We start from the raw sequence: 27,608 nt of genomic DNA, 5'->3' as shown, positions 1-27,608 counted from the left end.
ATGTTCACACCAAGGGCTCTGAACCAGAATTCCAGCTGGGAATCCTCACACCAAGGGCTCTGAACCAGAATTCCAGCTGGGAATGTTCACCCCAAGGGCTCTGAACCAGAATTCCCAACTGGGAATGTTCACACCAAGGGCTCTGAACCAGAATTCCCAGCTGGGAATGTTCACCCCAAGAGCTCTGAACCAGAATTCCAGCTGGGAATGTTCACACCAAGGACTTTGAACCAGAATTCCAGCTGGGAATCCTCACACCAAGGGCTCTGAACCAGAATTCCAGCTGGGAATGTTCACCCCAAGGGCTCTGAGCTCTGGAACCTTCTCCATGGCCCCTGCCAACCCTTCACAGTCTCAGCCCAACCTCCAGCACGAGCTGTCTGCCAGGCACACCGACACTTGCTCTCTCTGAACATTTTAAACCATTTCCCCCCCAAACCCACCCCCAGCCGCGCCCGGGGCCCGGGGCTGTCACTGGCAGTGCAGCAGCTCCTCCCAGCGAATGGGCTGAGCGAACACCTCCCGCTCCAGCCACAGCTCGTACGAGTAGTGGAAGTCGTGGGGCAGCTCCAGGCGCTGGCCCAGCACGCTCTGCAGGCAGTTATCCACCGGGGCGAACTCCGACTCCTGCGCCTTGTCGTACCTGCGGCTGTTGAAGGCTTCGATGTTGGCTCTGAGCGTGCACTCCTCAGCCTGGAAATCCCAGGGCCTGGCGTCGATATCTGCAGGGAGGGAGGAGGAACAGCTGGATAGTGCAGGAGCACTGCTCTGATCTCACTGCGAGTTCATTCATTAACACCTGGGTAGTGCAGGAGCACTGCTCTGATCTCACTGCGAGTTCATTCATTAACACCTGGATAGTGCAGGAGCACTGCTCTGACCTCACTGTGAATTCATTCATTAACAGCTGGATAGTGCAGGAGCACTGCTCTGACCTCACTGCGAGTTCATTGATTAACAGCTGGATAGTGCAGGAGCACTGCTCTGACCTCACTCCTCACAGGCTGCAAGTTCATTCATTAACCACTCACTCCTAGTTATTATTATTATTGTTATTGTTATTGTTATTGTTATTGTTGTTATTGTTGTTATTAATGTTATTATTGTTATACCTGGATAGTGCAGGAGCACTGCTCTGATCTCACAGGCTGCAAGTTCATTCATTAACCACAGTCACTTCTAGTTATTATCATTATTATTATTATTGTTATTATTATTGTTATTATTTTTATTATTGTTATTACTGTTATACCTGGATAGTGCAGAAGCACTGCTCTGCCCTCACTCCTCACAGGCTGCAAGTTCATTCATTAACCACTCACTCCTAGTTATTATTATTATTATTATTATTGTTATTATTGTTATTGTTGTTATTGTTATTATTGTTATTATTGTTGTTATTGTTATTATTGTTATACATGGATAGTGCAGGAGCACTGCTCTGATCTCCTCACAGGCTCAAGTTCATTCATTAACCACTCACTCCTAGTTATTATTATTATTATTGTTATTATTGTTATTAATGGATAGTGCAGAGGCACTGCTCTGATCTCCTCACAGGCTGCAAGTTCATTCATTAACCACAGTCACTCCTAGTTATTGTTATTATTATTATTATTGTTATTATTCTTATTATTCTTATTATTGTTATACTTGGATAGTGCAGGAGCACTGCTCTGACCTCGCTGCGAGTTCATTCATTAACCACTCACTCCTAGTTATTATTGTTATTATTATTATTATTATTGTTATTATTGTTATACCTGGATAGCTCAGGAGCACTGCTCTGACCTCACTCACTCCTCACAGGCTGCAAGTTCATTCATTAACCACTCACTCCTAGTTATTATTATTATTATTATTATTATTATTATAGCTGGATAGTGCAGGAGCACTGCTCTGATCTCCTCACAGGCTGCAAGTTCATTCATTAACCACAGTCACTTCTAGTTATTATTATTATTATTATTATTATTATTATTATTATTGTTATTATTATTGTTATTATTATTTCCCAACCAAATCCATTTATGTGTGCATTTGCATTTAAGATATCCCATAAAAATGGCATTATTCCTGCTTGAAGGGCTCTCTAGAATTACCCAGCTTTTTTCACAGACCCCACCACTTTGACTGAACATCTCCCCTGACCACTGAAGCAGGGATCAAGATTTCAAACATTTAAAACCTGGAGAGTTTATTATGAGCTCTTAACCCCAAATTTTCTTAAAAATTGGGCAAATGCAGCTATGAATGATATTGAAAAGCTGCAATAACCATGACATTATGTCATATTATCCAAACAGGTATCATGAAAAAATCCCAGTATTTTCAAAGCTGGCTTTCATGAGCTCTAAATCTGATGGTGCAGGATGGTGCCATAAAACTTCTGAAAAAATCCCCAATTTTAGAGGTTTTAGGGCAAACCAAGGGAAGCTGATTGTGTTTTGCTTCAGTTTGGTTTTATTTGGTTAATGCATTAATAAATGTTACAGTTTAGATTTGTTAATTTTAATATACTTATTTTTTGTTGTGAGAGATTTAAGAGTAAAAGCAAGGCAGGCTTAAAACTTAAAAGAGTGTAAAGGAAAAAAAAAAAAGCTTTATTAACAACACAAAGAAAATAATAAATTCAGAATAAAACCTTTGGACTACCCTCCTCCCCCCTTTCACACTTTCTTAACAACATACAGAAACAGTTCAGTTAGTTTCTAACTTAAATAATCTTTTTTAGTTCACTTTAGAGAGAAAATATTTTTTTGTTTGGTTGTAGGGTCTTTTCTACAAGAAGAAAAAAACCAGTTCTTTTGTGGCTTTACTTTTCACTGACTCCTATTTCCACAGCTCTCCCAAACTGTGTTTATAAGCCATGTTAAACTTATGGGTTATTTACTTTTAAGAATGAATGGTTTCAAAGCAAAATTTCTTTTAATGTCTTTTCTTTTTTTGGTTATACTTCATTCTCAGGACAGAGATTTTTTTTGGTTATACTTCATTCTCAGAACAGAGATTTTTTTTTTTGGTTATGCTTCATTCTCAGAACAGAGATTTTTTTTTTGGGTGTACTTCATTCTCAGAACAGAGATTTTTTTTTTGGGTGTACTTCATTCTCAGAACAGAGATTTTTTTTTTGGGTGTACTTCATTCTCAGGACAGAGATCCTCTTTTTTTGGGTGTACTTCATTCTCAGGACAGAGATTTTTTTTTGGTTATACTTCATTCTCAGGACAGATTTTTTTTTGGGTGTACTTCATTCTCAGGACAGAGATTTTTTTTTGGTTATACTCATTCTCAGGACAGAGATCCTCTTTTTTTGGGGGGTAAAGGATTTTTCAAACACTTCAACCCTCCACAGTTTCACAAGAATTTTAAGTGTAACACATTCTGTACCTTACAAAAGGATTTTTAATTAACCTCCATGCTGTTTCTTTATTTTTTTTCTCTTCAGAACTTGCCCAGGGCAGGGGCTGAGGCAGGACTCACCGTTCCCATAGGCCCAGTCGTCGTTCATGCGGTGCCGCACCTTCTGGTAGATGGCAGACATGGTCTTCATGTTGCTCTTCCTCCACTGCCTCCCCAGGTACTTGGTCTGGATTTTCAGCAGCTTGAGCACGTAGAGCTGCATCATGGCCTGCTTCACCTTCAGGGCACGCTTCAGGATCGGGGCTGACTTAAACACCACCAGCATCTGCCGGGAAAGGAGCGGTGAGCGATGCAGAGCGCTCAGGGCAGCCCCAGCAACGCTGGCTCTGCTGCCTGGGGCACCAGCACCGGGTCTGCAACAGCACAGAGCTCAGAGGGGAGAACAGCAGTGTCCAACACTCTGCACGGGGCTGGAGGCTCACACAAATACAGTAATTTAATGATTATAAGCTGCACCTGATTATAAACTGCATGTTACAATACAGGGTGTGATCAAAGGTTTCTGTTCTGTCACCATCAGTGAGGGTGGGGCAGTGATCCTGATCTCATGGAAGATATTCTGCTAATGGGCATCCATGGAAACCAGCTGGGGCAGTGTTCTTTATCTCATGGGATATCTCCTGTTCATGGCCATGGTTTATAAACCAGCTGGGGCAGTGTTCTTTATCTCATGGGATATCTCCTGTTCATGGCCATGGTTTATAAACCAGCTGGGGCAGTGTTCTTTATCTCATGGGATATCTCCTGTTCATGGCCATGGTTTATAAACCAGCTGGGGCAGTGTTCTTTATCTCATGGGATATCTCCTGTTCATGGCCATGGTTTATAAACCAGCTGGGGCAGTGTTCTTTATCTTTTCACAACCCATCCTTCCTCCAGCCAGTCATTTTCTGCTCATGGCCATTGAGTCCCACTGTGGCACTGATAAAATTACTGCATCCCATTGGGAGTTGCTCCAGCCAGGGGGAAGAGCCCAACATGTACTCTGACTGTGTCAGGGTTTGGGGTTTGTTTCTTTGTAGTGCTGTATTTCTATTTTAATTTCCCTAGTAAAGAACTGTTATTCCTAATTCCCATATCTTTGCCTGAGAGCCCCTTGATTTCAAAATTATAATAATTTGGAGGGAGGGGTTTACATTCTCCATTTCAAAGAGAAGCTCCTGCCTTTCTCAGCAGACACCTGTCCTCCAAACTGAAACAGCAACTTTTCCTTCTTTGTCCATATATAAACCACACCTGATTATAAGTTGCACTTTGGGTTCAGACCAAAATTTTATTCAAAATGGTGCAGCTCATAATGGTGAAATTACTGTAATGTTATCTGCAGGAGGAAAAGGATTTCTGCATTTGAGGCAGGAAAAAGGGAAGCTCCAGCACCTCCACAGGAAGCCCTGAGCACAAGGCCAGGCTGACCCTGCTGTGCAGAGCCAGGGATGTGCTCCAGGTGAAATGCTGGCGAGGGGACACCCCCTTACCATTGTCCTTGAGTGCTTCCACTTGGTCAGCTTGTTGAGGATCCTCAGCAAGTTGATGCAGGAGAACAAATTCCTCCAGCAGAACTGGTTGTTGTCTCCAGCTTCCTGCAAGGGCAGAAGTGCAACCCCCTGACCACAGAGTTCATCAGCACCACCACAGAGATGGCCTTGGGCAGAAATCTTTATTTTTGTTGTCTGCACAAGTCTTATTTGTGAGGGAGGACAAGCAGCAGAGCTGCCTCCTCACTTGGGTTATCATCAGTAGATTCTGAAACACTCCAATTTTAGTCTACTCTTAATTTAGAGTAAGCTAATAACGGCATAAATCACATTGTTCCACCATGGGAAATGGATTTTGTGGTAGATTTGTATTCCTTGTTTACAGCCAGAGAGCAAATTGCAGCCTGGTGATCACCCCTGCTTTTGGTAACTATATAAATTAATTCATGTTTAGAACACACATTACAGACCAGTGAAAGGAAATCACAAATCCACACAGGATGACAAACAGCAAACAGTTTGTATCAAGGGGACCAGACCTTTCTGTACCAAAAATCCCCTCCAGCCTAAGTGCTGCTGAGACATTGTTTTAAATCTTAGGTAACTGCAAACACCCTCAGGTGTGGATGGATTTATTTTCACCAGTCTGATTTTCAGGTAGGGGAGGGTCTTTCCATCAGATTTATGGAAGGAGGGCACAGGCTGAACAGACTTTAATTCCCCTTTTAAAGGGTGCATTAAGCCCTGTGCAGACCCCTCTGGAAAGGAGAGGGGAGATGGGGACTGGCCAGGATTTATTCTCACAAAAGGGTGGGTGAATCCCCCACCACCCACCCACTCCTGACTCACACTGGGATTCTCCTTGGGATTCCCCAGACACACATCACAGTGCTCAACCCACTGAGAGCACAAATCATCTGTTACATTCCATAAATGTGTTAGGCTGGGATGTTAAAACCACTCATCAGAGTGGTAACAAAAAGCTAAAACAACACACGAAGTGCTGGCTGAAGAAATATAAATACATTCACAAATGTGCACCTCGAGTACCAGGGTGTGTCTAATTCCCATTAAATCCTTATTTCCATGGGTATCTTCCCACAGATGAACCCTCATGGTAAAATTCAAGTTGGTTTCTGCACATTTTCTAATTAAATTGCTCTCCCTTGAGGATAACATCCATGTCTGCTGGAGGAAAGTGAAAAGTGCTGTCCTTGAATGTGACAGCTCTCAAACTGTCAAGACCCTACTGGGAATATTTTCCCTAAAAACGTTCAGTTTTCTCCTAGAAAGGCTGACTGTGAGGATTAGCAGCAGCCATGGAGCCCTCAGTGCTGTGTCACTAGATGTCCCCATCGGGCCAGGAGAGGATGGAGTCAGCCCTGTGAACTTGGGGGAAATATTTCTGATTATTTTGACTTTTACACATCTAAGGAAAACAACACAGGCCTCAGATTGCAGCAGCACCATGAGATCATCCCTGCCAGACTGGGTTTGCTCAGGATCCTTTTTTATGATTTAGGATCTCCATTCCCAGTCCATTATTTCATGATTTAGGCTCTCCATTCCCAGTCTATTATTTCATGATTTAGGCTCTCCATTCCCTGTCCATTATTTAATGATTTAGGGTCTCCATTCCCTGTCCATTATTTAATGATTTAGTCTCTCCATTCCCAGTCCATTATTTCATGATTTAGGCTCTCCATTCCCTGTCCATTATTTAATGATTTAGGCTCTCCATTCCCAGTCCATTATTTCCTGTTAACCCCAAAGCTTTTCCCTGTGCTGTCCAAGTCCATCCTGCCCTGCACTTGAATTATTGCAGTTCTGAACCTGCCAGCATTGTTATCCCACCATGCTCTGGAATACTTGAGGCTCCTCTCCACAGGGAATTTGGTTCATTCCTTAATTCCTTCATTCCTTTCTGTCTCAGAAAACAGAAGTGCTCAGAGCAATTGAAAGCTGGGAGGTAACAGCCTCTGGGTAAATTCTCTTTCAAAGCAGAATTTAGAGTCTTGTCTTGACAGAAAAAGGGGAAAAAGCCTCAAAATCTGACATCAGGAAGAATTCCTTATGGAAAGGGTGCTCAGGGATTGGAACTGCACAGAGGTTTGGATTTCCCATCCCTAGGGGTGTCCCAGGAATTCCTGGATGTGGACTCAGGGCTCTGGGCTGGGGACAAGGTGGTGGTTGATCAAAGATTGGACTTGATGATCTTGGAGGTCTTTTCCAACCACAATGATCTTGGAATTCAGTGATTCTATTCTGTCAAAGGGAAAACCCTAAGCCCAACTATTTTTATGGGGTGCCCAATACCAGCAGTGACTCTTCCCCATGTCCCCACTGCTCACAGTGACTCAGAATACTGACAGGAGGAATTTAAAATGTGGGGGGAAAAAAAATCTAATTTTGGAAAAATTAAAAATTTGGAAAAATCTGATTTTGGGGGTTCACAGAAAAAAAAAAAAAAAAAAGACAGAATAGAAACCCCAAATCCTTCCTCATGCTGGAAGGATTTGAGGAATCCTGGCCACAAAAACCCTTTGTGTGCTGCTTACCAAACTTTCTGCTGTGAGCTCAGGCAAGTCACACACTGTGCAGTGTGGATAATCCAGGACAGAGATGCTGCAGAAAACAGAAAAGAAGAAATCAGGAACCAACTCACATGAGAAAAATTTCTAAGATGATCTAAATGATCATGCCCAGCAATCTGTAACATTTTTCCTGCTCTGTGCCTGGAAATGCAACAAGTACAGTAATTTCATGATTATAAGATGCAACATTTTGACTAAATTTTTGGTCTGAACCCAAAGTGCGGCTTATAATCAGGTGTGGTTTATATATGGACAAAGAAGGAAAAGTTGCTGTTTTAGTTTGGAGGACAGGTGTGTGCTGAGAAAGGCAGGAGCTTCTCTTTGAAATGGAGAATGGAAACCCCCTCCCTCCAAATTATTATAATTTTGAAATCAAGGGGCTCTCAGGCAAAGATATGGGAATAGGAATAACAGTTCTGTACTAGGGAAATTAAAATAGAAATACAGCACTACAAAGAACAAACCCCAAACCCTGACACAGTCAGAGTACAGCCTGACACCCGTCAGGCAGGGTGTTGGCAGCAGTCCCATTCCATGGTGGCTGCATCCTCCTGCAGTGACAGATGTGGCTCAGCTGGAGCAGTGCTCCTGTACAAGGTGCAGTTTCCCTCTAAAGCTCCAGTGGGGATGTGGAGAAATCCGGTTTTCCTCTGGAGTCCAGTGGAGAAAGGGGCTCCCTTAGTGTCCCAAAACCTCTGTTTTTATCTTGGTAAGAAATGTTGGGCTCTTCCCCCTGGCTGGAGCAACTCCCAATGGGATGCAGTAATTTTATCAGTGCCACAGTGGGACTCAATGGCCATGAGCAGAAAATGACTGGCTGGAGGAAGGATGGGTTGTGAAAAGATAAAGAACACTGCCCCAGCTGGTTTATAAACCATGGCCATGAACAGGAGATATGCCATGAGATAAAGAACACTGCCCCAGCTGGTTTATAAACCATGGCCATGAACAGGAGATATCCCATGAGATAAAGAACACTGCCCCAGCTGGTTTATAAACCATGGCCATGAACAGGAGATATCCCATGAGATAAAGAACACTGCCCCAGCTGGTTTATAAAACATGGCCATGAACAGGAGATATCCCATGAGATAAAGAACACTGCCCCAGCTGGTTTCCATGGATGCCCATTAGCAGAATATCTCCCACAGAGATCAGGATCACTGCCCCCACCCTCAACAAATGGTGATAAAAGAGATACCTTTGATCACACTCTGTATTGTAATGTGTGGCTTATAATCATGAAATTACTGTAATTAGGGTGGGAAACAATCCCATCTCCAGCACAGACAGCATCCAAATGGGATCCCAGCCTCAGCCCTGCCTTAATGGAGCACATCAAAGCCTCCTGGCTCCACAGCTCCATCCTGAGTGCATTAATCAGGACTCAAAGGATTTGGATCCATTAAGACAGGACAGATGAGTTATTCATATGCATATTTAAAAAGGGGGGAAAAAGCAAACAAAATAGATCTGAGGTTTCAAATGTTAGCAGCAAGAAAATTAATGGTGAGTGGATTCAGACTATCAGGTTTTCCAAAGCCTCCAGGCCTGTGGAATGTGTAAAAGTAGTCAATGAAATACACCCAAAACTGGAATTTACACCTCCCTGGCTCAGAGCATCCAGCTGCACATCCCACCTCAGTCCAGGTGCACATCCTGCCTGTGAAACCTCCATCCCAGAGCAGAGGAGGGAGCTGAGTGCTCCTGGGAGATGTCTCCTCCTCCACTCAAAACACAGGACCAAAAGTGGAAATATTTATAGCAGGAGGATCAACATGTTACTTCTTATTTTTCCATGTGTGCCTCCTCACAGAGACACAGCCATACCGTGCAGGAGACACACCAGCCTACACATGCAGCTGAACAGCAACAAAAAGAGCATCAAAAAGGAAGAAAAAGGATTTTTTAAATCATTCTAACATCCCTGTGGGGCTCCTCTCCAAACAGAGCAATCCTGCCCTGGTGAGCTGTGAAAGAGCTGTGCTGTCTCAGGTCTTTAATCCATGGTGGTCCAGCCAGTGCCCTGCTCAAAATGGGGCTGGTGACAAGAATGGAAAACCTGAAGGAGCCAGGAAAGCTGAATTAGAGCTATGAAAACTGGGAAAGGCCTGGAAAGACCAGGTCTTGGTGTTGGCAACTATCTTGGGTTACAATACATTGTGATCAAAGGTTTCTGTTCTGTCACCATCTGTTGAGGGTGGGGCAGTGATCCTGATCTCTGTGGGAGATATTCTGCTAATGGGCATCCATTGAAACCAGCTGGGGCAGTGTTCTTTATCCCATGGGATATCTCCTGTTCATGGCCATGGTTTATAAACCAGCTGGGGCAGTGTTCTTTATCTCATGGGATATCTCCTGTTCATGGCCATGCTTTATAAACCAGCTGGGGCAGTGTTCTTTATCTTTTCACAGCCCATCCTTCCTCCAGCCAGTCATTTTCTGCTCATGGCCATTGAGTCCCACTGTGGCACTGATAAAATTACTGCATCCCATTGGGAGTTGCTCCAGCCAGGGGGAAGAGCCCAACATTTCTTACCAAGATAAAAACAGAGGTTTTGGGACACTAAGGGAGCCCCTTTCTCCACTGGACTCCAGAGGAAAACCGGATTTCTCCACATCCCCACTGGAGCTTTAGAGGGAAACTGCACCTTGTACAGGAGCACTGCTCCAGCTGAGCCACATCTGTCACTGCAGGAGGATGCAGCCACCATGGAATGGGACTGCTGCCAACACCCTGCCTGACGGGTGTCAGGCTGTACTCTGACTGTGTCAGGGTTTGGGGTTTGTTCTTTGTAGTGCTGTATTTCTATTTTAATTTCCCTAGTAAAGAACTGTTATTCCTATTCCCATATCTTTGCCTGAGAGCCCCTTGATTTCAAAATGATAATAATTTGGAGGGAGGGGGTTTCCGTTCTCCATTTCTGCCTTTCTCAGCAGACACCTGTTCTCCCAACTAAAACAACAACTTTTCATTCTTTGTCCATATATAAACCACACCTGATTATAAGCCACACTCTGGGTTCAGATCAAAATTTTAGTCAAAATATTTCTGTAGTGTACAGGACACCCCAAAGCTGTGTGAGGGCTCCCCAAGCACAAAACCCTCCTGCCCCACCAGCTGCCTGTCCCCCAGCAGTGGCTGTACCTGTTCTTGGCAGTGATGTAAGACATGATGTTCTGGTTGAAGAATTTCAGGATCAGGGGGATGCAGTTGGCAAACACCAGGTGTTGGGACACGTACTCAAACTGAGGAAGAGAAGGGAAACAGGTCAGCTGGGAATGGAAACTTCTTTCCAGCCAAAAGCACTTGGGATGCTCTGCCCCAGACACCTCACAGAGCATTTTCTCCCTGAGGTTTGCTGTGCAAGGTTTGTGTCATGCCCAGCAGCTGGGAAATTCCATTTGCCATGGAGAGGACAGGCAAAGCTCACAGCAGAATTTGCAGAATTAAATCTGTGGCCAAACACTGTGTGGGGAAGAGGGAAGGAGCTGTAGCTATCACATGGGAAAATACAAGAATTCCTATTTTTCTCACACACTAATCCCAGCTCCCTCAGAAATTCTGACTGAAATAATATCCCTACTTTCCTACTTGCTTTTAATTCCTCTCTCCCTCAAAGCATTAAATGCTCTTCAAGGTCCCTTCCAACCCAAACAACCCTGCAGTTCAATAACACAACAAATCTCTAAAGACACAAACTGCAGCAAACCCAGTGCTATCCCACCCTGCCCTTGCCTTGCCTCTCCATGCAGATCTCCAGAGTGAGAGGGAAGGAACAGTTTGTTCTCATCTCAGCTGTCAGCACTGGCACTCCACAGATGACACAACAGCACAGATGACACAGCCCTGGGATGTGCTGGTGAATAATCGACCCTCCCAACCCAAACCATTCAAGGTTCTGTGATTCCTTCATTTCAGACCTGCTGGAGCTCTCATGGTGCTCCCCCTGAGATCACCTTGGTCACAGAAAGTACAAAACCACCCAGAGCAGACACACAAAAAACCAGAAGCAGGGGGATGAAACCCTGCAGCTTTCTCCAGGCTGCAATGGCCCTCCTGCCTGGGGGGGAAGAAAAGAGAGGAGCTGCTTTGAAGTGAGAAAAATTAATGTAGGGATGTGGAGGGGGGAGCAGAACAAATGCAGGATTGTAAAAATGTGGGAGTTGGTTTCATTCTACCCAATCCAATAAGTGGATTTCTATTTATCCTCAGTTGAATATCAGTGGGTTTTGTAACACAGAGGGGTTTGTAGCAGTGCTGAAAGCTTTAGCAGGAAAAAAAATTAGAAAACACTAATTGTTTGACTTGCAGAATGAGTGGAGAACTGGGCCACAGCTCATATCAGCCCTTGGGTTTTTGTAACCAAGAAAAGCCCTGCAGTGGGTGCAGGCTGATTAGTGCCATGCAGATGGAACAAAAATCACATTGGGAACAAAAAAATCACATTGGGAACAAAAATCAGATTGCAACTATGACCCAGATCTCCTGCCTGTGTTGAAACTGGAGCCCCAAGAAGGTGATCCTGCCAAAACCAGATGAGGTGACCTTGTCAGGTCCTTCCCAGCACTATTTCTGGGCATTGGAGGTGACAGAGCCAGAGAGCCTTGCCTAATCCCTTCCTCTTCCCCCTTCTGCCAGGGAGGCTCGTGTTTATTCCTGAATTTAACCTGAATGGATATTCCCAGAAGTCTAAAAGAGTAGAAGTGATGTTATCAATCCCCAAATGCACAAATCCTGGAGCTATGGAAATGTGATTACAACTCCTGATGGGAAACCTCCCTGGAAATCCAGGAGAAGGTTTCACAGCCCCTCAGGGCAGCCTGGCAGTGCCATCCCCTCCTCTGGGCCCACCTGGTAGATGTGGTTCAGCTTGAGGTGCTTGAGGAGCAGCAGCAGCAGGGCTGAGATGCTCTTCACGATGATCTCCTTGTGTCTGTTCACATCAATGCCCAGCTTCATGCTCTGCAGGACTGTGATGCTGGGGTGGGGACAAAAACAACCCTGGGGCTGTGGCAGCAGGGAGGGCAAGGGGACTGGGGAGTTCTTGTTCATCTGGATGGGCTCTACAAAACCTTCACTGCCCCCAGGGCTCCCATTTCCACCCATCCTACCTGGGGATGCCAAATGGGTTAAAAAAGGGGAAGGAAAATGTGGATTTAACAGGAATCCTGGTGGAGCAGCAGGGAGGACACCCCCTGTATGCTGACCCATGCCAAATGTGTTAAAAAAGGGGAATAAAAATGTGGATTTAACAGGAATCCTGGTGGAGCAGCAGGGACTACACTCCTGTATGCTGACCCATGCCAAATGGGTTAAAAAAAGGGAATAAAAATGTGGATTTAACAGGAATCCTGGTGGAGCAGCAGGGAGGACACCTGTATGCTGACCCATGCCAAATGGGTTAAAAAAGGGGAAGAAAAATGTGGATTTAACAGGAATCCTGGTGGAGCAGCAGGGAGGACACTCCTGTATGCTGACCCATGCCACATGTGTTAAAAAAGGGGAAGAAAAATGTGGATTTAACAGGAATCCTGGTGGAGCAGCAGGGAGGACACTCCTGTATGCTGACCCATGCCACATATGTTAAAAAAAGGGAATAAAAATGTGGATTTAACAGGAATCCTGGTGGAGCAGCAGGGAGGATACTCCTGTATGCTGACCCATCTTTATGATTTGGGTTTTATCACTTGTGGCTGCACTCAAATCACCATCACAGCATCACTCCCTTGGCTGGGACAGCTCTGCCCTGTATTTACACCAACCCTCACAGACCCCCCAAACCTGGAGCCCCCACAGCTCTCAGCTCTCCTGCTTGGCCCAGGTGGCCAGGCTGGGATGGCTGGTGGCCACAGGGTGAGGGACTCACGGCATCTCTTCAGGCAGCACATCTGCCAGGATGTTGATGGAGTCTGTCTTGGCCTTGGAGGTGGGGGCAGCAGCCAGCAGGATCTTCAGCAAAGCAATCTGCAGGGGAGGGCAGGAGTGGGGGATGGCCCAGAAAGGGAATTCCTTCCTTCTCCTGGGGGATGGCCCAGAAAGGGAATTCCTTCCTTCCTTTTCCTGGGGATGGCCCAGAAAGGGAATTCCTTCTTTTTCCTGGGGGATGGCCCAGAAAGGGAATTCCTTCCTTGTCCTGGGGGATGGCCCAGAAAGGGAATTCCTTCCTTGTCCTGGGGGATGGCCCAGAAAGGGAATTCCTTCTTTTTCCTGGGGGATGGCCCAGAAAGGGAATTCCTTCCTTGTCCTGGGGGATGGCCCAGAAAGGGAATTCCTTCCTTTTCCTGGGGATGGCCCAGAAAGGGAATTCCTTCTTTTTCCTGGGGATGGCCCAGAAAGGGAATTCCTTCCTTGTCCTTCTGGGCAGCTCCAAGCCAGCTCTGCAGGGTTTCACTGCCAGACAGGACAAGTGTGGGGAGCTCCCACAGCTCTGATCCTGAACCTAAGGCATCACCTGTCTTTAAATGCACCTCAATCTGTCTCTCCCTGCATGACCCAATCAGCATCTCAGAATCTCAATCCCTCCTCTTGGACTGTACTGTCCTCCCAGCTCTGCTCAGGATTGTCACCCAAACCTCACTGTGCAGGTCCTGAACACAGCCCAGCCCTGCTGTGTGAGCTCTGAGCTCCCAGGCTGGCAGCATTCCCTGCTCCAAAGCTCTTCCTTCCTGCTGAGGAGTGGGGCTTACCATGTACTGGGGGAGATTGTACAGCATGGCTCGATACAACACCTCACAGGGCGTTTCTTGGACTTCCTCTTCCCCCTAGGGCAGAGACAAAACAAGGGGAAATGAAGTAAAAATAAGAATTAATTGGATTTACCTCCCATCTTCTCTCTGGTGATGGGGTGAAACAACTTTCTTCTTACCAGAGACATGGGGCACTTCTCCAGCTCCTCCTCGTTCTTGATCTGCACATCTGAGATGGAAACGTACTTGTGCTGAAAACAGAGACAGAGGCAGAGCAGTGTCACAGCTGGGGACAAACACAGCCAGGGATGGTCACAGCAAGAGCCCAGAGAGGTCACAGCAGAGCCAGGAACCCATCCTGTGTGGGACATCCCTCTCTGCCTTTGGGTACTTCCAGCTGCTCCTTCTAGGAAGGAATTGGAGGGACAATCACCTCCAAAAGGCAGCCCAGAACTGAGACAGGGTCAGTCTCATTCCCCAGGGAGCACTGTCCCTCCCTGGGAACAGCACTGGCTTGGGAATGTATGTCCAAACCCAGCTCTGAAAGTGTCACCTCCAAAACACATGGCAGACACTCAGCAGGAATGCTACACCTTGGATAAAGGGAAAGGAAAAATGCCAGACAGGTTACTTGAGGACTCCAATTTTAAATTTTTTCACCTCAATTGCTGCAAGAAGCTCCAAAAGCTTTTCAAGTGACCACCAACTTTTATTTTCCCTGCAGTAGCTGTGTCCCACCATGCCAGGGTGGAATGTCTGAGTTGGTTCAGGGTGCCCTGTACCAGGGTGGGATGTCTGAGCTGGTTCAGGATACCTGTACCAGGTGGAATATCTGAGCTGGTTTAGGATATCCCATGCCAGGGTGGGATATCTGAGTTGGTTCAGGATACCCCATGCCAGGGTGGGATATCTCAGCTTGTGGATGATACAATTCCCCCAAAACCATCTTCCCCTGGCCCCTGGAACTTGCTATAATAGATAAGGTCTCCTAGATACCAAGGTTGAGCCAAACTCCTTAAGAATTTGGTCACTCTCTAACACTTTGGAAGATAATTGGTTAGAAATTAGTCTGTGTAATTGGTCAGTTCACCTTTAGGACTTCTCACTTGGATTGGATGCTGTTCTTTGTATAAACTTTTATTGGTTGTAGTTTCAGTCCCCCCTGAACCTATAAATATGATTCTGAGAATCCTGCTTGACCACCCTTGGCATGAAATAAAAACTCTTGTGGAAATCATCAAGTGGGGTCTCCAGTCTTTCTCTGCTGATGAAATGTTGGTTTTCTGAGAGCTAGCTAAATCATATTAGCACTCTCTGGTCCTGGCAAACACCACCAGGGACCCAAAAAGAAAGCCACATCAGCTGGTTCAGGGTGTCCCATGCCAGGGTGGATCTCTCACCTGCTTCAGGGTCTTCACGCTCTCGTGGATCGGCCGTGGGAGCCCTATCAGCGTTTCAGTGTCCCTGGGGAAGAGGAAAGGAGGTCAGTGCTGGGAAGGACACCCATGTTCAAACATTTCTGTGTCAAAACAGGTCAAAAAGGGAGTCTGGAGTCTGCTGAATGCATCCCAGGTGTCAGGAATTGGGAGAGGTGTTGCTGCCCTGCCCATCATCCCTGCACGAGAGAGGAGAGACATCGGGGAGAAGAACTGGGGTGAAATCAGAGTGGACCAGAACTGGGGTGAAATCAGATTGGGTCAGAATTGGGGTGAAATCAGATTGTACCAGAGTTGGGGTGAAATCAGATTGTACCAGAATTGGGGTGAAATCAGATTGGGTCAGAATTGGGGTGAAATCAGATTGTACCAGAGTTGGGGTGAAATCAGAGTGGACCAGAACTGGGGTGAAATCAGATTGGACCAGAACTGGGGTGAAATCAGATTGGACCAGAATTGGGGTGAAATCAGACTGAATTAGATTTGGGGTGAAATCAGAGTGGATCAGAACTGGGGTGAAATCAGATTGGACCACAACTGGGGTGAAATTAGACTGGATCAGAATTGGGGTGAAATCAGCTTGGATCAGAATTGAGGTAAAATCAGACTGGACCAGAACTGGGGTGAAATTAGACTGGATCAGATTTGGGGTGAAATCAGATTGGATCAGAATTGGGGGTGAAATCACATTGAATCAGAATTGGGGTGAAATCAGACTGGACCAGAATTGGGGTGAAATCAGACTGGACCAGAATTGGGGGTGAAATCAGATTGGATCAGATTTGGGGTGAAATCAGACTGGACCAGAATTGGAGGTGAAATCAGACTGGATCAGATTTGGGGTGAAATCAGATTGGACCAGAATTGGGGTGAAATCAAACTGGATCAGATTTGGGGTGAAATCAGATTGTACCAGAATTGGGGTAAAATCACATTGAATCAGAATTGGGGTGAAATCAAACTGGATCAGAATTGGGTGAAATCAGACTGGACCAAAATTGGTGTGAAATCAGATTGAATCAGATTTGGGGTGAAATCAGACTGGACCAGAATTGGGGTGAAATCAGATTGGATCAGAAATAGGATAGAGCCAGTCTGAGCCCAGCACTGCACCTAAAAATGAATGTACCCTGCTGGGCCTGTCCCAGGATGACTCTGCACCACAGCTTGATTTATCCACAACATTTGCTGTGGATACCAAACTGTCTCAGCTGCCTCTTGCATCAAAGCAGCTCCTGGCTTGGGCCAGCAGTCACTTATTCTGGGCTGGGTCTGATTTTTAATAGAAAGGGTCCCTGGGGACCAGTGCCTCCAGGAACAAGTTTTTCTAGCACTGCCTTCATTACTGCAGCTCTGGCAAACCCAGCACTGCCTCATCTTGAGCTGAAAACCTGAATTTTGTGGACCCTGCTGATGGAAGCTCAGGGCAGATTTTGTGGGTGAAACACTCACTGTCCCAGCGTGAATCCGATGAATTTGTTCCTGCTTGCTTCCAGGAAATGCTCGATGTCTTTCTGTCTGATGGAGCAGCACAGAGACAAAAACAAGGAGGAGGTTGGAGAACAGCCAAGTACAAGATCACAACTCAGATTGATTCCTAGAGATCTCAACAGCAGAGGCCAAAATCCACCTTTGCCCTCACTGGCTGGGGCAATGTGAACATAAATAATTTGTATTTGCTGTGCAGCTCCACGGGAAGGTGTGAGCAGACTGAGAGGAGTTTTCTACACCCAGCACCTTTTGTATCCACCTCCTGTGCTCCTCACACACATCTCCAAGGAGCATCTGAGGGAAGAAATGTCATCTCCACAGTCTGTCTGAGCTGCTCCAGCAGCCACTGCCATCCTGTCCCATCCTTCATGGGAGCTGCTCAGCATCTCTGCACCCCAGGACACGAGCTGGGAGCCAGGGCTCTCCTGGACACAGAGGAATCCAGCTGGATTTCCAGCAGCAGCCATTTGGTGATGTGGAACACCACAGCAGCACCATGGAGATCCATGTGGGAAGGAAATTCCTGCTAGGAATGCTCTGGACAGACAGACTTAACCCTGACACTGCTCAAAAATATCTGTTTGCTCCTGTGTTTTAAAGATGCTGGATTAAATCCAGGCTTGGGATAAACAGCAAAAAAAAAAAACCTCACATGGATCAGAGGGAAATTTTTCACCCTCTTTTAACATTTTCTCATTTCCTGTGTGGGTAAGTGTCTTAGGAAGGAAAGGCACCAACTCCTTCATCCTTAGATTTTTTTTTTACATTAAAAAAGTCACACAGGGGTCCTACTCACCCAACAGAATGTCATGAACCAGCTCAGCCAAGGACAATCAAAGTCCTTGATTAGTCAGGGATTTGTGCTGCCAAGACCCACTGGGATCTGGTTGGGAAAGCTGATCCTGCTCCCACAGTGCCCCAGCACAACCTGGGATATCCAAAACTGCCCAGTCAGCTGGATTGCCCATTTATTGATTTGAGCTGGGTTTAGCTGAGCTCTTCCCCAGGATTTACACACCAAACACAGCAAGTGACAACTGGAGTCACTTCAACTCAACCTCCCAATGCTCCCCAAAAATGCTCCAGCAGTGAGCTCCAGGCAGGGCTGGTGCCAGCAGGGCTTTACCTGACTTTGGGGGCCCAGGGGAGCCCCTTGGGGAAGGACACCCTGTCCATGGGTGGGCGCTGGGCTGGCAGGGCTGGGACCATGGTGTCCCTCTCCAGCAGCTCCAGCTCCCCCTCCATCCCACTGTCCTCATCATTCTCCTCTTCATCAACCCCTCCTTCATCACTCTTGAAGGGATCTCTCTCGTTGTAGATGTCCAAACTGTCTTGTTTCATCAGGGGCTGCAGCAGAAGGAGAAGGAAAATTCAAGTTATTCAAGGGTTTTATTTCCCTCTCAGGTGCTTCCAGATCTCTCCATCCTGAAAGGATCAAGCTCTCAGATGTTCCTCAGGTAAGGATTTCCCTCCATCCTGAAAGGATCAAGCTCTCAGGTGTTCCTCAGGTAAGGATTTCCCTCCTAGCTGCAAGGATCAAGCTCTCAGGTGTTCCTCAGGTAAGGATTCCCCTCCTAGCTGCAAGGATCAAGCTCTCAGATTTTCCTCAGGTAAGGATTTCCCTCCTAGCTGAAAGGATCAAGCTCTCAGGTGTTCCTCAGGTAAGGATTTCCCTCCTGGCTGTTGCCACCAAAGAATAATTCCTCCTGTACCTCTAACCTTGCTGCTCTAGGAGGTGGGACCCCATTTTCCACCTCAACTTTTGGGGTTTCCATGTGAATCCCTTCCCCAGCAAAAGGCATTTTCATCCTCAGACACAGCCACTCCAAGAGCAGAGCTAAAAAAAGAGCTTGCTGTGAGCAGTTTGCTCCCTGGTGCTTATCAGCCCTTTGCCATAAGGTCAGGATGTCCTCTGGCTTCCTCTGGATAAACACCCCATGGGGCTGATCTGCTGCAACTGAAACTGGTGGATGGACAGCTGGACATGCCCTGACCACGAGTACTGAGAGCCCAGAAACCCCCCAGGCCTGGGCTGACCCCAGGGTGGGCAGCAGGGGAGGGGGATTCTGTCCCTGTGTCCCCTCAGGTGAGACCTCAGGGTGTGACCCTGGGGACACAGCAGCACCTGGAGCAAATCCAGAGGGATCCACGGAGCTGCTGCAGGGCTGGAACCCCTCAGTTCCCAGGGATCCAGGCTGGGAGAGCTGGGGGTGCTCACCTGGAGAAGGGAAGGGTGCAAGGAGAGCTTCCAGAACATTCCAGGGGCTCCAGGAGAGCTGGAGAGGGACTGGGGACAAGGGACAGGACACAGGGAATGGGGAAAGGGGAGATTGTGGAAGGAATTCCTGGAATTGCCAGAGAATCCCTGGATCCCTGCAGTGCCCAAGGAAGGATTGGAGCAGCCTGGGATGCTGGGAGGTGTCCCTGCCATGAGCTTGGAGCTCCCTGCCCAGGCAAGGCAGGCCAGGATTGTGGGATTCAGGACACTCAGAATCCATGCAGAGGGATTGGGATGGAAAGTGGGGATAGAAAAGAGAGGCCCAGGGAAGGGAGAGCCTTGATGGTTTGCTGAGATTGCAAGGGAAGGCCCTGGATGCATCAATTCCTTGGAGAGGAGATGGATCCAATGTCAGGTTCTGGAGAGCTGGGAATTGCCAGGCTGGAGAAGGGAAGGATGCAGGGAGAGCTTCCAGAACATTCCAGGACCTGGAGGGGCTCCAGGAGAGCTGCAGAGGGACTGGGGACAAGGGATGGAGGGACAGGACCCAGGGAGTGGGGAAAGGGGAGATTGGGGAAGGAATTCCTGGCTGGGCTGGAATTCCCAGAGCAGCTGTGGCAGCCCTGGATCCCTGGCAGCGACCAAGGCTGTGAGAAACCTGATCTAAGGGCAGGAACTGGATGATCCTTAAGGTCCCTTCCAACCCAAACCATTCCATGAGCCCAGAGCTGGAAAACACCAGAGCACTTTTTAGGGATGGAAGGAAACCATAACCACGAGCACAACCATAACCACGATCACCCCCAGCTCCTGCTGAACCCATCCCAACCATGGAGGATAAAACCACTCCCCCTCTCACCCTGCGGCTGCGGTGTCCCCGCGGTTTCTGCTGCTGCTGCTGCTGCTCCACCAGCTCGATGGCGCAGGCGGGCGGGGAGGCGGCGCGCATCCCCCGCACCACCTGGATGCTGTCCTCGGGCAGGGGCGGCAGCCCCAGCTCCTCCCGCCGCCGAACCTTCATGGCCTGCAGCGCCTCGAACCCGCCCAGCGTGAACTGGGCACACACAGAGAGAGGGGAGAGCACAGAGCCCAGGGGGAGGCACAGGGATCCTTCTCCAGATTCCTCCCCCACCCCAGAAGGAGCTACAGTAATTTCACGGTTATAAACCACACCGATTATAAACCACAGGTTACAATACAGAGTGTGATAAAATGTTTCTATTTTGCCACCATCTGTTGAGGGTGGGGCAGTGATCCTGATCTCTGTGGGAGATATTCTGCTAATGGGCATCCATTGAAACCAGCTGGGGCAGTGTTCTTTATCTCATGGGATATCTCCTGTTCATGGCCATGGTTTATAAACCAGCTGGGGCAGTGTTCTTTATCTCATGGGATATCTCCTGTTCATGGCCATGGTTTATAAACCAGCTGGGGCAGTGTTCTTTATCTCATGGGATATCTCCTGTTCATGGCCATGGTTTATAAACCAGCTGGTGCATTGTTCTTTATCTTTTCACAACCCATCCTTCCTCCAGCCAGTCATTTTCTGCTCATGGCCATTGAGTGCCTGACGGGTGTCAGGCTGTACTCTGACTGTGTCAGGGTTTGGGGTTTGTTTCTTTGCAGTGCTGTATTTCTATTTTAATTTCCCTAGTAAAGAACTGTTATTCCTATTCCCATATCTTTGCCTGAGAGCCCCTTGATTTCAAAATTACAATAATTTGGAGGGAGGGGGTTTCCATTCTCCATTTCAAAGAGAAGCTCCTGCCTTTCTCAGCAGACACCTGTCCTCCAAACTAAAACAGCAACTTTTCATTCTTTGTCCATATATAAACCACACCTGATTATAAGCCTCACTTCGGGTTCAGACCAAAATTTTAGTCAAAATGGTGCAGCTTATAATGGTGAAATTACTGTAACCCCATTATGGTTGGGTTGAATGGTGGGGAACACCCAGGCTGCAGCAGCCCTGTCCCACAGTAAAAGTTTCTGCAGCAAGGATGGGTTTGCACTCACCAGGAGCACCTTCCAGAGCAGCAGCAGAACCTTTTTCATGGGGAAGTGCGGAGCGTGGCCGCTGCAGAACTTGGTGACCATGGTGAAGAGCAGCAGAGCAAAGGGCTCCTCAGTGTGCACGGGGAAACCTGGGGAGAGGGGAGCAGGAGCAGGTCAGGGATGGGGCAGGGATGGGGCAGGGATGGGTCACCCCCATGCCAGCCCCAAGGAAGGGCACAGGGAGCTTTGGGGCTCACTCAGCTCCATCCTGAAGGTCTCCCTGCAGGTTTGCCACTCGGGGGGGTCCGTCTCCTGCTCCACACGGATGTTCTCCACCATCAGGTACATGACACTGAGCAGGACCCTGCCAGCACAGCACAGCACAGCACACAGGACAGCTGTGAGGCCACTCTGTCCCCAGGGGTGTCCCTCAGCCCTCCCAGGGCAGGGGGTACCTGAGCTCCGTGCTGTCAGCCAGGGAGATGGCCGGCTTCCGCAGGGCGCTGCTGCAGGCCTGGCTGTTCCTGCAGGACAGGGGCCAGGTCAGAGCCTGCAGCCTCAGCCCCACCCCAGGAAAGGGCTGGGAATGCCACAGGGGGGATGGGACACCTGGGACACCTCCCAGGAGGAGGAGGAGGAGGGGGGAAGGAACGTGGAGAGGAGCGTGAGGAGGATGGGGGGAAAGATGATGAAGAGAAGGATGAGGAGATAACAGGAAAGAAAATGAAAAGGAGGAAGGTGAAAAGGAGGAGAAAGATGGAGAGGAGGAGGATGATAACAAAGATTATGAAGAGGAGGATGAGAACAAAGATGATGAAGAGGAGGATGAGGAGATGAGGGTGAGGAAGATAACGGCAAAGAATATGAAAATAAGGAAGGTGAGAAGAAGGAGAAGAAAGATGGAGAGGAGGAGGAAGGTGAGAAGAAAGAAGATGAAAAGGATGAGGAGAAAAGATGAAGAGGAGGATGAAGAGATGAGAATGAGGAAGATAACGGGAAAGAAGATGAAAAGGGGGAAGGTGAAAAGGAGGAGCAGAAAGATGGAGAGGAGGAGGATGAGAACAAAGATGATGAAGAGGAGGATGAAGAGAAAGAAGATGAAGAGGAGGATGAGGAGATGAGGGTGAAGAAGATAATGGGAAAGAAGATGGAAAGAAGGAAGGTGAGAAGGAGGAGAAAGATGGAGAGGAGGAGGATGAGAAAAAGGTGATGAAGAGGAGGATGAGGAGAAAGAAGATGAAGAGGAGGATGAGGAGATGAGGGTGAGGAGATAACAGGAAAGAAGATGAAAAGGAGGAAGGTGAGAAGGATGAGGAGAAAGATGAAGAGGAGAAGAAAGAAGATGAAGAGGAAAAGGATGAGGAGGGTGAGGAGGATTGAAGAAGAGTGAGGAGGATGGGGTGAAAGAATATAAAGAGGAGGAGGATAAGGAGAAAAGGGTGAGGAAGATGAGAAGGAGGAAGGTAAGAAGGATGAGGAGAAAGAGGAGGTAGAAGAGAAAGAGAAGGATGGAAGGAGAAGGTGAGGAAGGTGGAGAGGAAGAAGATGAAGAGGAGGAGAAAAAGCAGATCATAAAATCACAGAATCATTTCAGCTGGGAGAGACCTCCAAGGTCATCGAGTCCAAGAAGCAGAGGGGTGAGAAGGAATGAAGTGAAGAAGGAAGGAATGAAGTGAAGAAGGAAGGAAGGAAGTGAAGAAGGAAGGAATGAGGTGAAGAAGAGGACAAGGAGGGACAGGTGGGTGAGGCAGTGCTGTCCCCTCACTCAATCTCCATGTTGAGAAGCTCCAGGAAGGCAGAGAAGGTTCCCAGCTGGTACAGGAGGAAGCTGTTGTGCCGAGACCAGTGCAGGACATCTCCTTCATTGTCACAGTCTCCAAACACACCTGGAGAGCCCCAAAGAGAAACTCTGGTGAGGGAGGATCTGCCTCTGAACCCCTGCAGTCCACAGAACAACCCCAGTGAGATCTTTGCCTCCAAACTAAACCCAAAAACTTCCCCAACCCAAAACTTGGCAAAAGTGGAAAAGGCCAGGGGCCTGGGCAGCAATGGCAAATTGATTTTTCAGAACTTCCAAGGGGGGTTATTGATATTTGCTGGTGCTAAAAAATACTTTTCAGGGTGGCCAAAGGCTTTCCCCACCAGGACTGCAAAATCTCAAGAGTTAATAAAGGCACTGTTACAAAAAATTATTACCACACTTTGGAGTTGCAGCCACCACGTCCTCAGATAGGGGATCACATTTTATCCCAAAAACAGTGCAGCAGACCAGCCAACATTTGGGCATAAATTGGAAACTCCACACCCTGTATCACCCTCAGCCAAGTGGAGAAAATGAATCATTTAATCAAACAACAAATTGTAAGGCTGGGGCATGAAGATAATTTGCCCTGGCCCCAAGCTCTCCTGCTGGCACTGTCACAAATTCAGACTAAACCTAGAACCAGGAAAAGCTAAGCCCTTTTGGAATGCTTTGTGGGACACCATATGGGGTCCAGAAGACAATGTCCACCCAAGTTAGGGAACAAACACAACTGCATTTCTGGTGGCTTCAATTAAACAACTCAGAGAAACAAAAAAAAATGTGGGTGGAACTCAAAGTGCAAGACTGAACAGACCAGTGCACGACATTCAGCCTGGAGATCATGTGTGTGTTAAATCTCTTGCAGAAAAAACCTTAAAACCACAGTGAGAAGGACCACACCAAGTGCTTCTCACCACCTTTAGCACGATTTAGATCAAAGAACAGAGTGCTTGGATAATCACACTCGAGTGGAGAAGCTCCCAAAGCTCCCTAGGAAGTGACACCAGGTGATGATGAGCTAAAGCTAAAACCCAGCCCAGGCACTAAAATTCAAACCCACCCCAGGCACTAAAATCCAAACTCATCCCAGGCACTAAAACCCAAACCCATCCCAGGCACTAAAACCCACCCCAGGCACTAAAACTCACTCACTCCAGGCACTAAAACTCATGTCAGGCACTAAAACTCATCCCAGGCACCAAAACCCAAACCCACCCCAGGCACTAAAACTCAAACCCACCCCAGGCACTAAAACCCAAACCCAGGCACCAAAACCCAAACCCACCCCAGACACCAAAACTCACCCCCAGGCACTAAAACCCAAACTCACCCCAGGCACTAAAACTCAAACCCATCCCAGGCACTAAAACCCAAACCCACCCCAGGCACTAAAACTCAAACCCAGGCACTAAAACTCACTCACCCCAGGCACTAAACCCCAAACTCAGGCACCAAAACCCAAACCCACCCCAGGCACTAAAACCCAAACTCACCCCCAGGCACTAAAACTCAAACCCACCCTAGGCACCAAAACCAAAAGCCACTCCAGGCACTAAAACTCAACTCACCCCAGGCATTAAAACTCATCCCAGGCACCAAAACTCACTCATCCCAGGCACTAAAACCCAAACCCAGGCACTCAAACCCACCCCAGGCACCAAAACCCAAACCCACCCCAGGCAGGAGCTGCAGCACCACCCCGACACAACCCCAGGAAAGGCTTTTCCCAACCCCCCAGGGCAGCAGATCCGTGTCCACACCCACGAGGGCCGTGTCCTTACCCTGTGCCAGGTACAGGATGGCCCGTGCCACTCTGAGCCTCCTGTCCCTGCTGACCACCTCCAGCCCATCCAGCAGGTGCATGACGTGAGCCTTCTGCTGAGCCCTGTCCAGCTCCAGCCAGCGCCTGTCTGGCACTGCAAAAGGGACACAAATCCAGCTGGGTGCTTCCCTGGGAGCCCCGGAGTGCTGAGGGCACCGCTGGTACCTTGAGTGTGAAAATCCTCCTCGAAGCATCTCCTGTTGAGGCTCAGCTCAGGCTCCTCGGTGTAGCTGTACAGCTCTGGTGGAGACAGGGAGCAGCAGGGATGTGGGGGGGCTTCACCCTCCTCATCCTCATTCCCAAATTCCTTGGGGAGCATCCTCGTGCACTCAGGGACAGAGACCTAAAGTGGTCCCTGAGCTCTCCTGCAGCTCCAAGGGCACCTTGTGGTCACCATTCACCAAAATAATTCACCAAATTCACGATAAATGAAAGTTCATCACCTCCATCCCCGTGCTGGGCTGGGCTGTTCCCAGCTCCTGCTCCAGCTGCAATTCCATTGGGGTTTTTGAGGAGACATTGGAAGTCTCAAGGAGTTTGGGAATGAAGGGAATGCCCAGGAACAGCCAGGCAGGATCCCACACCCAGCAGCTCGGACGTTCTGGGTCCTGCAAAAAGGGGCTGCGCTTGGAGGGACACGATGTGGCACCTGTTCTTTGGAATTCCTGCCTGTTCTTTGGAATTCCTGCCTGTTCCCACAGAATTCCTGCCTGTTCCCACAGAATTCCCGCAGTCCCGAGGTGCTGAGGACCCTGCAGGGAAGGAGGAAGGATCCCCTCGCACAGGAAATGTTGTTTTTGCCAGGCCAGCTCGTGCAGCTGAGACACGCCGAGCTAAAAATAAATCCCATTTTCTGCGGACACGCTCGGGACCGCGGGGTCAGCAGGAACGCAGGGGACAAGGACACGATAACGGGTGACACCTCCCGCCTGGGCTGTGTCACCGGACACTCCTGTCCCCACCCCCGGGTCCTGCCCTGGGAATCGGGAGCGCGGGGTGATCCCCGCGTCCCCACGCGTCCCCTCTGCGTCCCCAGGGGCTGAGCGGCTCTCTAATAATAAACCCCGCAGGGATGACACCATCAATCTCCATCCTCCATCCCCCATCCCGGCGGGATTTTCGTTTTCCCTGCCTGCCGGGCACCTATAAATAACAACGCAGCGCCCGAAATCTGCTTCACCTGCCAGCTCAGCGCCGTGCCCGTCGGCATCTCCGTACTCGAATTCCAGGTTGGGACAATCCACGGAGCCCTGCGGAGAGCGGGGTGGGTTGAGGAGGGGGGCTGGCACATCCCTGGGGATATTTTGGGATGCGGGAACGCTGCCAGCACTCGCAGCCTTTGCGCCAAAGCTCCTCCAGCCGCCGGAGCAGCGACTCTCCCGGGCTGGGAGTCCGTGCTTAAAACACAGCGAAAATGTGGAAACCGCGTGTAAAACCAGCGTTTCTCACAGCCCAGGGAAAGCAAAGGCACGACACAAAATGAAGCTGAACATCCGATGCGTTTCAAAGCCCTAAAAACAAACCCCGGGGCTGGTTCAAAGCAAAGCCCCGGAGGATGCTGCGGATCCCGGAGCTCCGCGCCGCAGATCTGACAGCTCCGGGGCCGGGCTTCGCCTTCCCCATCTCCCCCTCCTCCCCTGCGGATGAGGAACTGGAGCATGAAACTTGGCCGGAGGATTCCGGCGGGGCAGCCGCAGCCAGCGCGACCCAGGAAAATTTTCTCCCGGGAAATGGAGCACGCGAGCGGCTAATTAACTCAATTAACATCATTGCCCATCCCGAGCCCCAGCGTCCCTCCTCGGCTGCCGGGCTGCAACCGATGCGCATCGCCGTGATTAATATTGATGAGCCGGGAGGATGCTCAGCCCGGTTTGCCCAGGGTTTTTTTTTTGCTGTTTTTTCACCCAATTCCTGCAGCCCGGCCGGCGGAGCGGCTCGGGGACTCAAAGCCGGTGAGGAATTCGGAGGAGCGCGTGGAGCCCTAATCCGCTTTGGGGAGCAAAGCAAACCCCAAATTCACGGGTTGGGGACACCGCTCCCAGGGTGGTGAGGGAGCCCCTCCATCCGCGGCTCCTTGGTGGGAAAGCGAAATTTCCCGTCCTTTGCTCTCGGGGTCCCACCGTGGCTCTGGAACAGCAGATCCCGGTGGGATCCCGGTGACCCGATCCCGGTGAGATCCCGATGACCCGATCCCGCTCCTGCTTCCCCAGCCTGGGGCAGAGCAGCCCAGCGGGGTTTTGGGGCAGGTGGGGGAGCCCAGGTGAGTCCCCAAAACCTCGCTGAGGTTCTGGGCGTGGGGCTGGGAGGTGCTGAGGCTGAGCCAGCGCCCCGAAACTCTGCAGCTGTGTCTGGGAGCGGGGAGGTGGCAGTGCCAGGGGCATCGCAGGACAACAAGGCCACCCCTGCAGGACCCCTAAAATGTCCAGTTTGGGGTACGGAGCTCCCCCAGCCCTGGATAAAGCTCATTCTGCAGGAACCCCAACCCCAGAGCAGGGATCCCCAGGCCACCGCAGGCTCCGCGCTCGTACCTCGGACTCCTTGCGCTGGCTCCTGAAGAGGTCCCGGCCCTTGGGCAGTGCCTGGGGCAGTGCCTGGGGCTGTGTTTGGGGCTGTCCCGGCCGGGCCCTGCCCGGGGCTCCGCCGCCTCCCGCCGCCTCCAT

The 27,608-nt window shown here is 49.0% G+C and overlaps 1 protein-coding gene across 1 annotated transcript; it reads right to left on the bottom strand.

Moving 5' to 3' along the window:
* Positions 1 to 304: 304 nt before the first annotated feature.
* LOC116995980 (striatin-interacting protein 2-like) lies at positions 305 to 27,608 on the bottom strand. The gene is made up of 21 exons (XM_033059122.1): positions 27,477 to 27,608; positions 26,129 to 26,198; positions 25,114 to 25,188; positions 24,908 to 25,042; positions 23,088 to 23,208; positions 21,778 to 21,846; positions 21,580 to 21,686; positions 21,344 to 21,471; positions 20,187 to 20,381; positions 18,236 to 18,456; positions 17,071 to 17,136; positions 15,583 to 15,646; positions 14,362 to 14,433; positions 14,183 to 14,257; positions 13,363 to 13,460; positions 12,348 to 12,474; positions 10,641 to 10,741; positions 7,457 to 7,523; positions 4,899 to 5,003; positions 3,484 to 3,688; positions 305 to 722 (listed from the first exon to the last, which is right to left on the bottom strand). Exons 1-21 carry the CDS (start codon positions 27,606 to 27,608, stop codon positions 472 to 474), a joined length of 2,484 nt encoding a protein of 827 aa, XP_032915013.1. The 3' UTR covers positions 305 to 471.

This window comes from Catharus ustulatus, chromosome 4, assembly GCF_009819885.2.
Source record: "Catharus ustulatus isolate bCatUst1 chromosome 4, bCatUst1.pri.v2, whole genome shotgun sequence".
NCBI lineage: Eukaryota > Metazoa > Chordata > Aves > Passeriformes > Turdidae > Catharus > Catharus ustulatus.
Note: the sequence above shows the minus strand (reverse complement) of the source record. Positions and strands in the feature narration are given on the sequence as shown.